Below are 14,463 nucleotides of genomic sequence, written 5' to 3' on the forward strand. Positions count from 1 at the left end.
GCAGTGCAATCCTATGCACATTTACTCAGAGGTACATCCTGCTGTGCTTAATGGAGCTTACTCCCAGATAAGTGTGCACAGAACTGCAGGCTACGTTTCTCTGATGTGACACTGTTCATGTGAATACACTGCTTGTGTAAGTAGATGTTTACACACATCACTACCTGATTCACAATGTACAAATTAGTTATTATCTTCCTAGTTTGCAATCCTCTCCCCTAAAGTGGCTTGGAAGGTGGAATAGGGAACCCCATTACATACACGGACTTTAATCTCATCCTCTCCTTGATTGAGCGTGTACAATTTGCCTTCATGATCAAAGGGGTAAATCACTGGTTTTGGGTAGTAGCGGATGCGAAATGCCTTGTGCCCTAGAGCTCCATCCATCAAGATGCTCAAGTTCCCATGAACACTCTCCACCTTGTTTTCAAATGGATAATCAGGACTCGGACATACAAGCCTTTCTGCAGACAGTGGCTTTTCACATACCTGAAGGAAACACAGTAGAGGCATTTGCATCAAGGAAATAGCTTAGCTTTGTTTGACTTGATTTCATCAATCCGATCACTGCTGAAATGCTGAGTTCAGTTCATGTGTCCACATTATTGAAACAAGGGTAAACTAAGACTGCAAGAATGCTGAATGAAATCCAGAGGTTGGGGAACATGCCTTACTGTGAAACTCATGAACATATTGGTCTTGTAGGCCCCTTCCAACCCTATGATTCTATGATATAAATGCTATAGATTAATTATTCATTCTGTACTATTAATGATTCATTCTGTAGTATTTCCTTTTGTCTGTTCTGTGCATACTGCCAATCAATTTCATTAGCTTCCTTGACACTACTACTTAACCATGCTGGCAAGGTAGATTGATTTAAACGAAGGCAATTGAAATTGAAATACTTTAAATCAGCACAGGGGGAAGGCAGATTTAAATGATTTAAAGAAAGTTTCCCACCAATACTTCATATATTTCCTAAATAATGGTGTAAATCTAAAATCTTGCATCTCCAACCAGATCCTGATCACCTCTCACTATTAAACCAAGGGTCATTTCTCTTTTTTGCCAGCTGTATGACTGACTGATGTAAAGCACACACATTTGGCATATTTACAATTTTACCTCTTGTTATGACCTGAATGCAAGTTTACCCAGCTGTCTGTTTTGCAGCAGCTGGAAGACAGGCACACCAACTGGGGGTAGGGGGAATGAAGCCACCTACAAGTGACAAATGTCTGCCAGCTTTTAACTTAATATATAATGTTAAAAAGTCAGTGTGCTTTCACTGCACCCATCTGCCCTACAAAAAGATAAAATCAAGATGATACATAAATTGACTTTCTGAAAAATCACAGCAGAAATATTTCCAGACTTCATGATTGCAAAGAAATATCTAAAAATAAGGGCCCTTCCCATCAAAGTTGTTTAAAAGCCAAACCATGGACTGGATTTCTAATACTCAGAAGACTGGATTTCTACCACCTGCACAGCATTCTATCTAAGTTGCCAAAGTTCTTTGTCTCTTTTTTCCCTGCCCCTAAATGAAATGATTTTTAATTTACCACAGGAATGCATGACAAAAATCATCCAGGACATAAATTCTTAACACACTGAGTGATGTTAATTGTTGAACAGACTGTTCACAATTCCCACACATTTGATGATTTTGATGAGCCCAACTTTTACAGTGAGAAGAATCAAAAGTGAGCTCATTTAAGGCAAAAGGGATTTTAGAAATTGCTAGGAAGAATAAAAATAAATACCAAAAAAGAATTTGAAAGAAGAGGGGGAAAAGAGAAGGAAAAACAAAAATTACATAGAATCTCCAAGAAAAATATGGTAGTAAGAAGTACACAGTCCATAAAGGAAACGTTCATGCTGAGGATAAAACCAAGCACAATCTATACACCCGCTTTCAGACACAGCTAGGTGCTCCTCTATGTTCATGCTCTCACACAAACTAAAGAAGATGGCTTTAAGTAGCTTGTAAGGACTACTTAAGGATCATCTTACTCTTTTACGCATAATGAGAGATTGACACACAGCAGCAGGGAGATACTTCAACAAACTTTGTTTTCAATTGTTTTGTATTTTATGTTTTTAATTGTTGTGAACCACCCAGAGACTTTCGGCTATTGGGAGGTATAGAAATGTAATAAATACATAAATTTTACACATCCAGTTACTGAGCTGAATGATTTGGATCTCTCCACATCATTTAGCCCAATTTGGGCATTCCAATCCACCACATGAATAGAATCAGGTGAGAAAGTGGGGGAACAAGTACACCAGCACACACACACACCCCGTGAGCTGGAGGACGAACATCTGCAGCGGGAAGCCTGCTCTGCTTGTGTAGGCTCCATGCATGATTTAGAACAGGGTTGTAAATTGCTTAGGGAGCCTACAGAAGCAGACAAGGCTCCCCGCTGCAGACGTTCACCTTCCAATTCGTGGAGGGCGATAAGAACAGCGACAGAGGGAGCAGAGCTAGAGTGCTCACTCCCCCTCTCTCCCATGCAAAATTTAATTGTGTGGGGGATTAGAATGCCTGAAAGAGGGCTTTAGAGACAGCCTTTCCCCTCATGTACCATTATGATTTCTTACATCTACAGAGAACACCCTCATCATCAGTCTATCTCTTGGCCAAATCTCTCCAACAAGGGTACACAGGAAGGTCTTCTAAATGGCTGCCCCATAGTAATGGAATTCTCTTCCCCAGGAAACGTGGGAGAGCTCAAGATGGAGAAATTCTTTGAGGTACTATAAGTCCTTCTTCTTTGGACTGGCCTTTGGCCATTGGTGTGGAAATGGTATGGAGTAGTGTCAGTGTGATAAAGCATTCTGTATATGCAGTACAATCCTAAACACCATGGTTACTCAGACACAAGTCCCACTCTCTCTCCATTGGGAATACTCACTTTAGCTTTGGACTGCATTCTGGCAGACTCAAATTGAATCTTTGTGTTATACACTGAATCCAAATTGGTTCCATTAATGAATATATTTGAACCCCTGCAAAAAATGAGAAAGCTGTGAAATAAAGGCAAAGATTTCTTTTCCATACCAAGAGATCCTGCAGCTATATACTGGTGATGTGTGTGGACCTGGCCAGTAAAGCATAACAAATTGGTAGTAGTGCATCTGGTTCTCAGTTTCTAATGCTACCAACATCCAGACCTATATAAGGCAGTCAAAAGCTACCATATCACTAAGATTTAATTTGCAATCCTATACACACTGGCAGCAAGTCCCACTGAACTTAATGGGCCTTACATCTGAGTAGACACACATAGGACAGAACTTAGTTCCCCATAGTTTGGTTAAATAAGACACTTACATACAGTCCTATACATCTTTATTAAGAAGTAAGTTCCACTGTGTTCAATTATGCTTACTCCCAGATAAATGTGTAAAGGACTGTAACTTTAATGGCTCAAGAGCCTAGAAATGTTACTTAATGAATAACATGCTGCACGTCATAGCAAGACTAGAATAGGGGATGCAGTGAAACATACATATAGAACATTCTCTCAGGAATTAGGGTGCGGCTGAAAAAGCAGACTCACTTATAGCTGCAGTTGGGGGAGATATAATGTATCTTGGGATCTTCTCGATACTGGAAGCGTTGTGGAGAAAGAAACTGCTCCTCATCTATTACTACAGTCACAGAAGCCTTGGTCACATTGCTCACAGGAGGGGTGGTACAAATTATGGCCTCCTCTCTCTGGCTGAGAAAGGAAGACAAACAGCATGACAGGGGCTCTCTTCAGCTATGCACCATTTAGCTCCTTGCTCCACATTTTCAACCCTTGGGTAGATCCAGCCCTTTGAAGAAAGAGTTGCTACAATTACATTGCTTGTGGGTCTCCTGTCGACAGCTGGTTGGCCACTGTGTGAACAGAATGCTGGACTAGATGGACCCTAGGTCTGATCCAACAGGGCTCTTATGTTCTTACATGAAATTAATGTAATGACATTCCACACCAACGTGCCTTGCCAACTCTACAAATCATGTCCTGCTGTTACTCATGCTGCCGCTAGGCCAACAGCCTGCCTCCAATTAGTCTGCTTCACACTAGGGGCATCTTCTTCTGCCTCTGCTGCCCCCTGCCCCCCGTTCTCAACCCTGTGTCGATCCTTACCCACTGCTCCATTTGCTTCACTTCCCTTTCCTTCCCACTCCTACCCCCTCTTCCCCAGTCCTTATTTCTTATCCGCTGCCCCAGTTCCCAAGCCTTTGATGGCTCCCCCTCACCAGCAGCAAACCAACAACAGAGAATAAAAAGAAAAAAAAATTGGTATACAAAGCAGCTTATTTGGCTTCCTTAATACTGGTCTTGCTTAATACTGCTTTCAAACTACTACGGTGCTATTTGGCATCAGTTCTTTATCATGGGGGTGTTGGGTGGCTAGCTTGGGGGCTGATGGTGGTGGTGAAAAGTTGGGGGGGTTCAGTCTCGTGGGTTGTAGGGAGGGGAAGAAGCATCTGCTGAGTTGGGAAGGGGTGGCCTGACTGGAAAGGAGGGATGCTTCCATGGTGGGAACACTGCACCAAAAAGGCGTGGGGGGACTCCAACTCCTTGAAAGGAATGGGACAAAATGTAATATACAGGTTCCCCTTATGGGGAGGCACAAGATGCACTACTGGATAATTGTGAGACTTTGCTTTTCCATGGAAAAGTGAGGATTTAACCACAGGTGAAACTGTTCGGGAAGCACACAGAAGTGAGGGAGCTAGTTTGGAGCGGGAGACACAGCTGAATGTGGCAAGAGAACAAGTTTGCTCAAGGACATTCCGCTGATTAGACAGACGTGCGAGCGAAAGCAGCTTTGCAGAGCGCATCCCCGGAGGGGAGGGAGGGTGGAGGTAGAAGTCAGGCGGCGAAGGGGCAGGAGCACTGGTGGCGGCGGTGCAATCTGTTGTTTGGCAGATCTCAGGAACCGAGATTGCCCAACAGGAGCAGAGCGGCAGCGGCGTTTTTTGCCGCTCTTGCCGAACGGCTCTGTAGGCAATTGCCGTAACCTACGCTGGCAAGACAGATGACACGCTAGCAGTATAACCTTTACTGCTGACTGTGGGTTCTCAGGGTGTCTTATCTGGGGGAAATACACCACCATGGATGGGAAACAGAGCTCACAGACGACATGCTAAGCCGTCATGGGTTACTCCAGAAAATAAACCATCGTGGGTTGGTGTGTCGCGCAATCATCTGGTCCTACTAGGGGCCCCATCTGGCCCTCTGGGGCTCCCTAGAATGGCCACGAACCCTCCCCCTTGCCCCAGCCACTGATCCTTTGGTGGTTTCCCAGCTTTTGTGAAGTCGTCTCCCTCATTCTAAAAGCCTGGAATGCCCCTCCTAAGGCTTAGTTACTGGCAGGAAGTGCTTTCAGCTAAAATGCGTTGGTATTTTTGACCTGCCCCTTTTGCCTTTGGCCACACCCACCACTGGAGCGCAGCCTCCAAAATCTTCTCCAAAATGGAATTTGGCCCTTGGGCTGAAAGAGGTTCTGCACCCCTGTCCTGGGCAACCCTTGTTCCTTTTGAGGAACCTGTAAAACTAGTGGGTTAAAGTTGGGCCAACCCCTCCCTACAGGCAGAAGCTGGTTGAGAGGAAAAGCAGATCTGCGCTTTTCCCCATATACCTCTACTTAAGAGCAGGGGTGGGCAACTTGTGGCCCTTCAGATTTTTTGGCCTACAAATCCCTCCAAACACTGCTCCGCTCACTTGCTTTTACTTGCTGTGACTCACTAGGAAACTATGAGATGGGGGAGCAGCCAACCACAGTTTTGCATACAAAAGAACACAAGAAAAAATTGTTTGTTGCATCATCAGATGCTGGAAGGATATTTTTGGTATCTTACAAACTTACTGACTGAGTGTATTGGGCAAATGCAGCTCCATAATATGGCTGACTTCTCCTAGACATAATACCACCAGAACTGGACAGCAGAAGATCCTGCTTACTTCTAATATGCTTGCTACAAGCTGGCCTAACTAATGTCTGTGATTGGGCCATTTGCTTTGCATTTGTACTACACTGCTAGGAAATGAAATTAATGATGTTGAATCTGTCTCATTTAGGCTAGTCAGAAGACTGTAAAGCATGAATCAGACAATTTTCTAAAAGTATCTTGATCGGATCATAGCTCTAGCCTTTATAAAAGGCCTTGAACCCAACTCCCAGTCCGACAAGCCAATGCCATGATTAAGGTTCTGTGTTTGCCATACCTTTCTGCTCTGACCAAGGGACAATCAAGACCATTAACCATCACTTTCCTTGTGCTTCCCACCAGAAGGTTTCGTCCTCGGATAAAGATCTCTGTTCCTCCAGCCAGTGGCCCATATGCAGGGTGGATGGAAGTTACGTTTGGCAGCTGTTGAGAACAAATGTTTAACTCATTGAAATTAAGGCAAGGACAAGAGGCAATTAATTTAAGATGTGACAAGACAGTTTGATGTAAAATATTAGAACAAACCCTGACTATAAAAACAGCAAACAATACTGGAAGTTGCAAGGTTTCCTTCTGGATAAGTATCTGAATAGAATGGCAAATAATTATTATTTAGGCCTCTCAAAGTGATGTACAATAAAACCCAATAAAAAAATCTAATGAATCATTACTAATGAATCCTGACATGTTGCAGGAATTTGGTCATTATGGCTTTGGAAGTTTCTTCTCTCCTTTAGATTCTGTGAAGGTAATCATTTGACAGTATAGCAGTACAGTAGAAAATTAAGAACTGTTGACTTGTGAAATCTGAAATGATTTGATTGTCACTGTTTTGCTACAGGACTGTGCAACCCCAAGTATGCTGTAATCATTATAGGCAACAGCTTCCACTGCATATTTCTTAAGACAGTGATTCCAAAGCTGATCTGAAGGAACAGAGGCACATGGAAACGTCAGCATTGGTTAGACGTTTGCCTTGCTGAAGTACTCCTACATTCCACACCCATGTAGTACCTCAGTAATGCAGGCGAGATGACAAACCTGTAGGTATTTTCTGTGTCTTGTTAGGGCAGCTAAGGGTTCTACAGCCTGGAGCTGGTCTTGCTACATTAGGGGATTTAGAAGACCCAAATTCTCATCAAATTCTAAACTGTGTAACCCCCCTGCAAATCTATTATTTGAATACATTATTCAAATTTTGATACATTTCCAGAAGCCAACTAAAGTTGCATTAACTCTTCTGTTTGATCCTAGTTTCTAATACGGATTGACAGAGCAAGCACAAATCACAGTTTGGCATTCTGGATGAAACAGCAAACTATGATTCACTTCAAAACAAGGAAAGGAGAGAGAGAGAACCATGGTGCACAAGGGGAAGAGGGAGTATATGAGCATGTGGCTCATTCATGTGCAGTGCCAAACCTTGGGTGGGCATCACATCTGAACCAAGTGTGCATTATCTGCTGCACTGGCTTTCTGTAGAATTCTGAACATAAATCAAAGTGACGGTTTTGACCCTGTAGCAAGTCAGCCTAAAAACGGAATACACCAGAGAAATACACACTTTTCGATACGGAAGCATTCGGAGCCCCGAAGGCAAGTGAAGCAGCACATGTGCTGTTAAGAGAATAAACGGACTGTACGAAGAGCATCAGTGGACACTAACAGGCCAAATCAACACCACAGCAAGTTCACGGGGAGCTCTCTCACACAGAGCCGGACCATCGGTCCATCCAGCCTAAAGTTGTCTACTTTGGTTGGCAGAGCTCTCCAAGCTCAGGCAAAAGTCTTTCTGCGATTCGTTAAGCAAAGATGTCGGGACTGATTCTGGGAGCGTATGAGAATGCAGAAAGGGTGCTCTGCAGTTGAGCTGCGGTCCCCACAGCAAAGGACTCAAAATTCAGCTAAGACTGGAAATGTTGATTGCCTCTGCACTATGGGTGGATCACCTATGGCCCTCCAGTTGTCACTGGACTTCAACTCCCATCATCCCTAGCCAACATAGCCAATGTCTATAGGCTGTATTGAGGGAGAGGAGAGGGGAAGTATGGCCAGTCCATCATCCTTGCTGAAAACCTCCCTCATGAAGGCTCCTCCTCCCTCAACCGTCACTCCCAGCAGCCATCCCAGCAGGCTGTACAGAAGGAGATGAGAGGGGGAAGTAAGTCCATTCCACCAGCCCAGCTGAAAGATTTAATTTTTTCCCTCCCTCCCCGTGCTTCCTTTTTCCTTGTGTGTTGTGTCTTTTTAGATTGTAAACTTGTGGGCAGACAGGACCGTCTCAAGCTATTTTGGCACCCTAGGCAGGGTGCAGTTTAGCCCCCCACACAACACTATCGCTATTAGTCCCTAAACAGCATGAAATGGGTTCATGAGGCCTCTAACTGCTCCAGTGCCTTCATCGGCTGTGCACCCCCCAAAGTTAGTGCGCTGATTGGTTCAGCTCATTGCTTCACATATTGGGGAAAATATTGCGATTTAAAATATCACACGGCTACAGCCTGGACTGGCCAGTGCAGTGCTTTCTTTTACTGCATGCCAAGCCTTGCCTGGCCAATGCTACTGCTGCTGCCTGCCTGGGGGCTGACTGGCATCCTGGATCTCTTGGCTCCTAGGCGACCGCCCACTTAACCTCCCTTTGGAAACAGCCCTGCAGGCAGGGACCATCTGTTTAACTGATTATATGTAAGCCACTCCAGGAGCCTTTTTGGCTGAGCAAGAGGATAAAAATATTTTAAATATTACATTTAAATATTACATCTCCCTTCCTACAGGGAAGGGAGATGTAAAGTTGGGGGTAACAATGGACGAAGTCTCATGCACTGCAACAGAGAGAACAGCTCTAATAGCACCCAATTAATAGTCTTCAGAAACGTGTAGGAAGAAAGCCAGACTATGAAGCACATGATCTTCAATGTCTATATATACTAATGCCCAGAATATGGGAAACAAACAGAACGAACTTGAACTCTTAATACAAGAGGGAAATTATGACTTGATAGGTGTAATTGAGACTTGGTGGGATGACTCTCATGACCGGAATACAGCAATTGAAGGAAATAACTTGTTCAAAAAGGACAGGAGGAACAGAAAGGGAGGTGGGGTTGCACTATATGTGAAAAATATGTACTTCTGCACAGAAATACAGGAGGATGAGCTTGGTAGCCCCATCGAGAGCATCTGGATCAAAATAAATGAAGCAAAGAATAAAAGGAACCTGGTGGTCGGAGTCTACTACCGGCCACCCAATCAAGGAGAAGACGAGGATAAAACTTTTGAAAAGCAAATAGCCAATGTTTCAAGGAAGCATGATGTAGTAGTAATGGGGGACTTCAATTTCCCCGATATTTGTTGGGAGACAAATTCTGCAAAACATGGCCCCTCCAGGAAATTCCTGCCTTGTGTGGTGGATAACTTCCTCCTACAGAAAGTAGAGGAAGGAACTAGAGGATTGGCTATCCTTGACTTGATCCTAACCAACAGAGATGACTTAGTGGATAAAGTAACAGTTACAGGAACTCTGGGCGAAAGCGACCATGTTATACTTGAGTTCTTGGTTCTAAGGGAAGCAAAAGCTGAGTGTAGTCAAACGCATACCCTGGATTTTAGGAAAGCTGATTTTAATAAACTCAGAACAATGATCACTAAGGTCCCACGGCAAGCAACGCTAACGAGAAAAGGAGTCCAAGATGGGTGGGAGCTTTTAAAAAAGGAAATTCTCAAGGCACAATCACAAACCATTCCAACAAGAAGAAAAGGTGGAAGACAACAGAAGAAGCCAATGTGGCTTCACAAAAAGCTTAGAGATGACCTGAAAACAAAAAAGGACACATATAGGAAGTGGAAAGAAGGCCAAGCAACAAAGGAAGAGTACAGGCAGGTAGCATAGAATTGCAGGGATGGTGTCAGGAAGGCTAAAGCTAAGAACGAGCTGAGGTTAGCGAGGGATGCTAAAAGCAACAAAAAGGCTTTCTTCAGCTACGTGCATAGTTAAAGACAGAGGAAAGAAATGGTGGTTCGGCTATTAAATAAGGATGGCAAAATGATAACAGATGACAAAGAAAAGGCAGAGGTGCTCAATTCCTACTTTGGCTCATTCTTCTCCCAAAAGAGGGTCTATCACCCCCCTGGCAAAGGTGAAGTACAGGCTGAAGGGGCAGGATTGCAGCTTGAGATCCATAGGCATATGGTCAAGGAACACTAATTACTTGGAATGAGTTCAAATCTCCAGGGCCAGATGAACAGCATCCTAGAGTAATAAAGGGACTGGCAGAAGAACTCTCAGAACCACTGCCTATTCTCTTTGAGAAATCATGGAGGATGGGTGAAGTGCCAGATGACTGGAGGAGGGCTAATGTGGTCCCTATCTTCAAAAAGGGTAAAAAGGAGGAACCTGGGAACTACAGACCAGTCAGTCTGACCTCAATCCCTGGGAAAATTCTGGAGCAGATCATAAAGCAATCCATCTGTAAGCACCTTGAAAACAATGCAGTGATTACTCGAAGCCAACATGGATTTGTCAAGAACAAATCCTGCCACACGAATCTGATCTCATTTTTTGATCAAGTCACCTCCCTTGTGGACTGTGGGAATGCTGTAGACATCATATACCTTGACTTCAGCAAAGCTTTCGACAAAGTGCCCCATGATCTCCTGATGAGCAAACTAGCTCAAAGTGGGCTAGATGAAACAACGATCCAGTGGATCCACAGTTGGCTTCAGAATCAGACTCAAAGAGTGCTTATCAATGGGATCTTCTCAAACTGGGGAGAGGTAACGAGTGGGGTACCGCAGGGCTCAGTCCTGGGCCCAGGGCTCTTCAACATTTTTATTAATGACTTGGAGGAGGTAGTGCAGGGAATGCTGATCAAATTTGCAGATGACACAAAATCGGGTGGGATAGCTAATACTTTGGAAGACAGAAACAAAATTCAAAGTCTTCTTGATAGACTGAAGCGCTGAGCAGAAAACAACAGAATGACATTTAATAGGGATAAATGCCAAGTACTGCACCTAGGAAAAAGAAACCAAATGCACAGTTACAAGATGGGGGATACGTGGCTCAACAACACTACAAGCGAGAAGGATCTTGGAATTGTTGTCGATCACAAGCTGAAGATGAGCCAACCATGAGATGTGGCTGCAAAAAAGGCAAGTGCTCTTTTGGGCTGCATCAATAGAAGTATAACTTCCAAATCCTGGGAAGTACGACTTCCCCTCTACTCCTTTAAGAAGGATGCAGACAAACTGGAGAGGGTTCAGACGAGGGCAACAAAGATGATCAGGGGACTGGAAACAAAGCCCTATGAAGAGAGACTGAAAGAACTGGGCATGTTTAGCCTTGACAAGAGAAGACTGAGGGGAGATATGATAGCGCTCTTCAAGTCCTTTAAACGCTGTCACAGAGAGGAAGGCCAGGATCTCTTCTCCATCATCCCAGAGTGCAGGACACGGAATAATGGGCTCAAGTTACAGGAAGCCAGATTCCGGCTGAACATCAGGAAAAACTTCTTGACTGTTAGAGCGATACGACAATGGAACCAATTACCTAGGGAGGTAGTGGGCTCTCCCACACTGGAGGTATTCAAGATGGGGCTGGACAGCCATCTGTCAGGGATGCTCTGACTTGGATTCCTGCATTGAGCAGGGGGTTGGACTCAGTGGCCTCGTAGGCCCCTTCCAACCCTACTATTCTATGATTCTATGAAATAAATAGTAAATCCCCAGCCAGAATGGCCAATGGTCTGGTATGATGGGAGTTGCAGCCCAACTACATCTGGAGAGTCACAGGGTCCCCACCCTTGCTCTACACCACTGGTCCCCAAGCAGCACCAGAACTTCTACCAATGGTTTTCAGCACGCCTATCTGGTAAGGTCTCACTACATCAGTGAAGAAGGGCCCTGAGGAAGCATGATGGTGCTCAAATGGTGGAAAAATTCAACTCACCATAAATACAAAGCCTTTGAGGACTGAGGAGCCACTGATATAAAATGGGGTTGCTTTCTTCTCTAAAATGGTTACATTAATCTCTTGAGGCTTTAGCACTTTCTCTTCCCCTTTTGGTGTCAAAGTGCAGACAAGAACTTCAACAAAATCCTTCCAGTGTGGCACCTGGCTGTACCTGAAAGGCAGAAGGGTGGAGAAAGGGTGGCAGTAATATACATGCTAAAACGGACAAGAAAAAACTGGCTATGATCTGCGTAACACAGTCTAACGGCTCTTCAGCACCAATAAATTATTTTTCCTTCTAAATAGTTCACTTGTACCCCACTAACTAGCTAAGAGGAATAATTAGAAGGCCCATCTACCTCTTTTCCCAGCTGGACTCAAGAGCAGAAAGCTTGGTTATTGAGGAAACTATCAGCTTCACAGAAGATTAGAGCCCCAGAAGGCTACCTATGTGATAAGATTCAAAATGTTTTGACAGAAGGGAAAGTGACATGAAATGTTAGGTATTTGTTACATTTTAATCCTGCCCTGCCCTCCAAGGGAATCAGAAAGGTGTTCATATGGTACCCAGGCAGATTCCCCTGAAGCTACTGGTAAGACCTAGAATGGCTAGCTTTAAAAATGGAGTGACATCAGGCACCTTTAAGTAGGATGTTGTTAAAATTTAGCGATAAATGGATTTTAGCAGCAAGGTTCTTGGATGCCCATCTGCAGACTGTGGGGTGAACTCCAGGTTGAGGCATTTCTGAAAACATACACCCCTGGCAAGGCCTGCCCCCCCCCCCCAATCATCGCTGCCACCGCCACCTTCTCCACTGAGGAGTGGAGGGCCTCTCCTCCTCTGTGGGAGCTGTGATGGTAGACCTTGTTCAGCCCAGGCCTATCAAGGATCCCCCATTTGGAATAGTCTGGACCTACTGGATTATTTATAGACTGGAATGAAGTAGCTCACCCATCCCTAGCATTTTAGACCAATTGGTGGTCCAGTATTAAATGTGTAAAACAGATCAGGCTACAGAATGGCATGACAAGTGTGAACCCTGCTTTTTCTTTCCCATATACCTTTCCCTTCCCCTTTATACAATCTTTTCAAGATGTTTATCTTAAGGTGATAAGCTCTCTCACCCATATTCAAGACGTTTCTTTGTCCTAAGGTGACACACTGTCCCACCCATATTCAGTCTTTTCAGAGAAAAGGCTGCCGGTCATGCCCAGTTGTTGATTTTGGGGGTTTTGATAATGCTGATCAAAGTTCACTAGAATGAATGTCTGTCTGGCAGGGTCATGGAGGTGAAAGTCTAGCAACTCTTTGTGCTATTAGGGAACAGTAGAAGCTGTTGCTTCATTTCCGCTCTGGGAAAGATGCCAATGTGTAAACTGTGACACACAGAAATGTCTCCTATCCTGATTTCAACATAGTGAGTGTAAGGCTGCTCCTGCACTGTAATGTAATGCTTATGACATCATCTCGGGACCTCACACAGGCAGAACAGTTTACCAAAAGGAACTCTAGAAAATTCCATATTCTGACCATAGATTCTAAGATCTATAAGTGAATCAAAATGAGCAAATCTGTACAACTTAATTAAACATGCATGCTCCACAAGTTGCATAATCACCATAAACTGTGTGTGCCTTTTCTTTCTTCTTTTTGCGGAATATAAATCTTAATTTTTTCCAAGGGGCAGGAAAAGAAAGTACAGGGGAAATTCGGTTTGTAAGACAAAAGAGACATGAACCTGGAACTACATGGGTAGCATTGTGCTAAGTGAAAGGGACCCACTCCCCTACCGTTTAACTGCTAGAAATTTTTTTAAAATGTACTTAGAAATTCAGGATTCTGTTGAAATGTTGGCTGTCATATTAGACTTCATATTCTATACTCTGAAGTACTCTCGTGTAGATCGTGAAAGCTCTAGAGAAGTAAATTTTAAATAAACAACAATGTTTTATTTATAATTCTTAACTAATGATGCTTGGGAAGTGGTGAGGAAAATACAGCGGCCCATAAAAAATCAATTTAAGCTGAGTGGCACAAAACCTCTAGAGGTGAAAGGGAAGAACTCTGCATCAAAGCCTACACACACCTACATGACGCACTCCTCCATCTTCCTATAGCTGTCACTTGGTTGGCCCCACTTTCCCTCATGGAGACACCAGAGGGTGAACCACAGCTGGCTTTATATTCTTTAGTGAAAAACAGCAGATTGTTGACAGCACAGTCTGAGGAAAGAGGAAGGAGCATCCTTTCACCAGTTTCCCACATACAGCTCATCAGCTGTGACCTGAATGCCCCTGTCCTGCTCCACATATGCCATATGGAGGTGAAGACAGCACAATGCTGTTGTCAGTGAAGACTTCTGATCTTTAATCTACAAGTTCTTCAGCATCATTGGCACATGTCACTGTTGAGTGCTGAAGGACAAGGACATTCCATTAGAGGGACCATGGAGGAGACTGGGCCAAACTAAAGCTATTCCATCTCTCATACTGTTCTTCATGCACAAAGGAATTCTCTTCAATCTTGCATTCCAACTTGGAATGAGAAACC

General features: G+C 44.0%; 1 protein-coding gene across 1 annotated transcript in view; it reads right to left on the bottom strand.

Moving 5' to 3' along the window:
- The window catches only part of MST1R (macrophage stimulating 1 receptor), a 67,785-nt gene that overhangs the window by 20,331 nt on the left and 32,991 nt on the right, over positions 1 to 14,463 (bottom strand). The window contains exons 6-10 of the mRNA XM_084839579.1: positions 11,910 to 12,084; positions 6,240 to 6,385; positions 3,576 to 3,737; positions 2,928 to 3,021; positions 262 to 489 (exon numbers count right to left, since the gene is read on the bottom strand). Coding sequence (XP_084695705.1) covers positions 262 to 489; positions 2,928 to 3,021; positions 3,576 to 3,737; positions 6,240 to 6,385; positions 11,910 to 12,084 — 805 coding nt within the window. The remainder of the gene's footprint in view (positions 1 to 261; positions 490 to 2,927; positions 3,022 to 3,575; positions 3,738 to 6,239; positions 6,386 to 11,909; positions 12,085 to 14,463) is intronic.

This window comes from Heloderma suspectum, chromosome 2 (genome assembly GCF_057233095.1).
Source record: "Heloderma suspectum isolate Gila_16-S chromosome 2, 16-S_ref, whole genome shotgun sequence".
NCBI classification, from domain to species: domain Eukaryota; kingdom Metazoa; phylum Chordata; class Lepidosauria; order Squamata; family Helodermatidae; genus Heloderma; species Heloderma suspectum.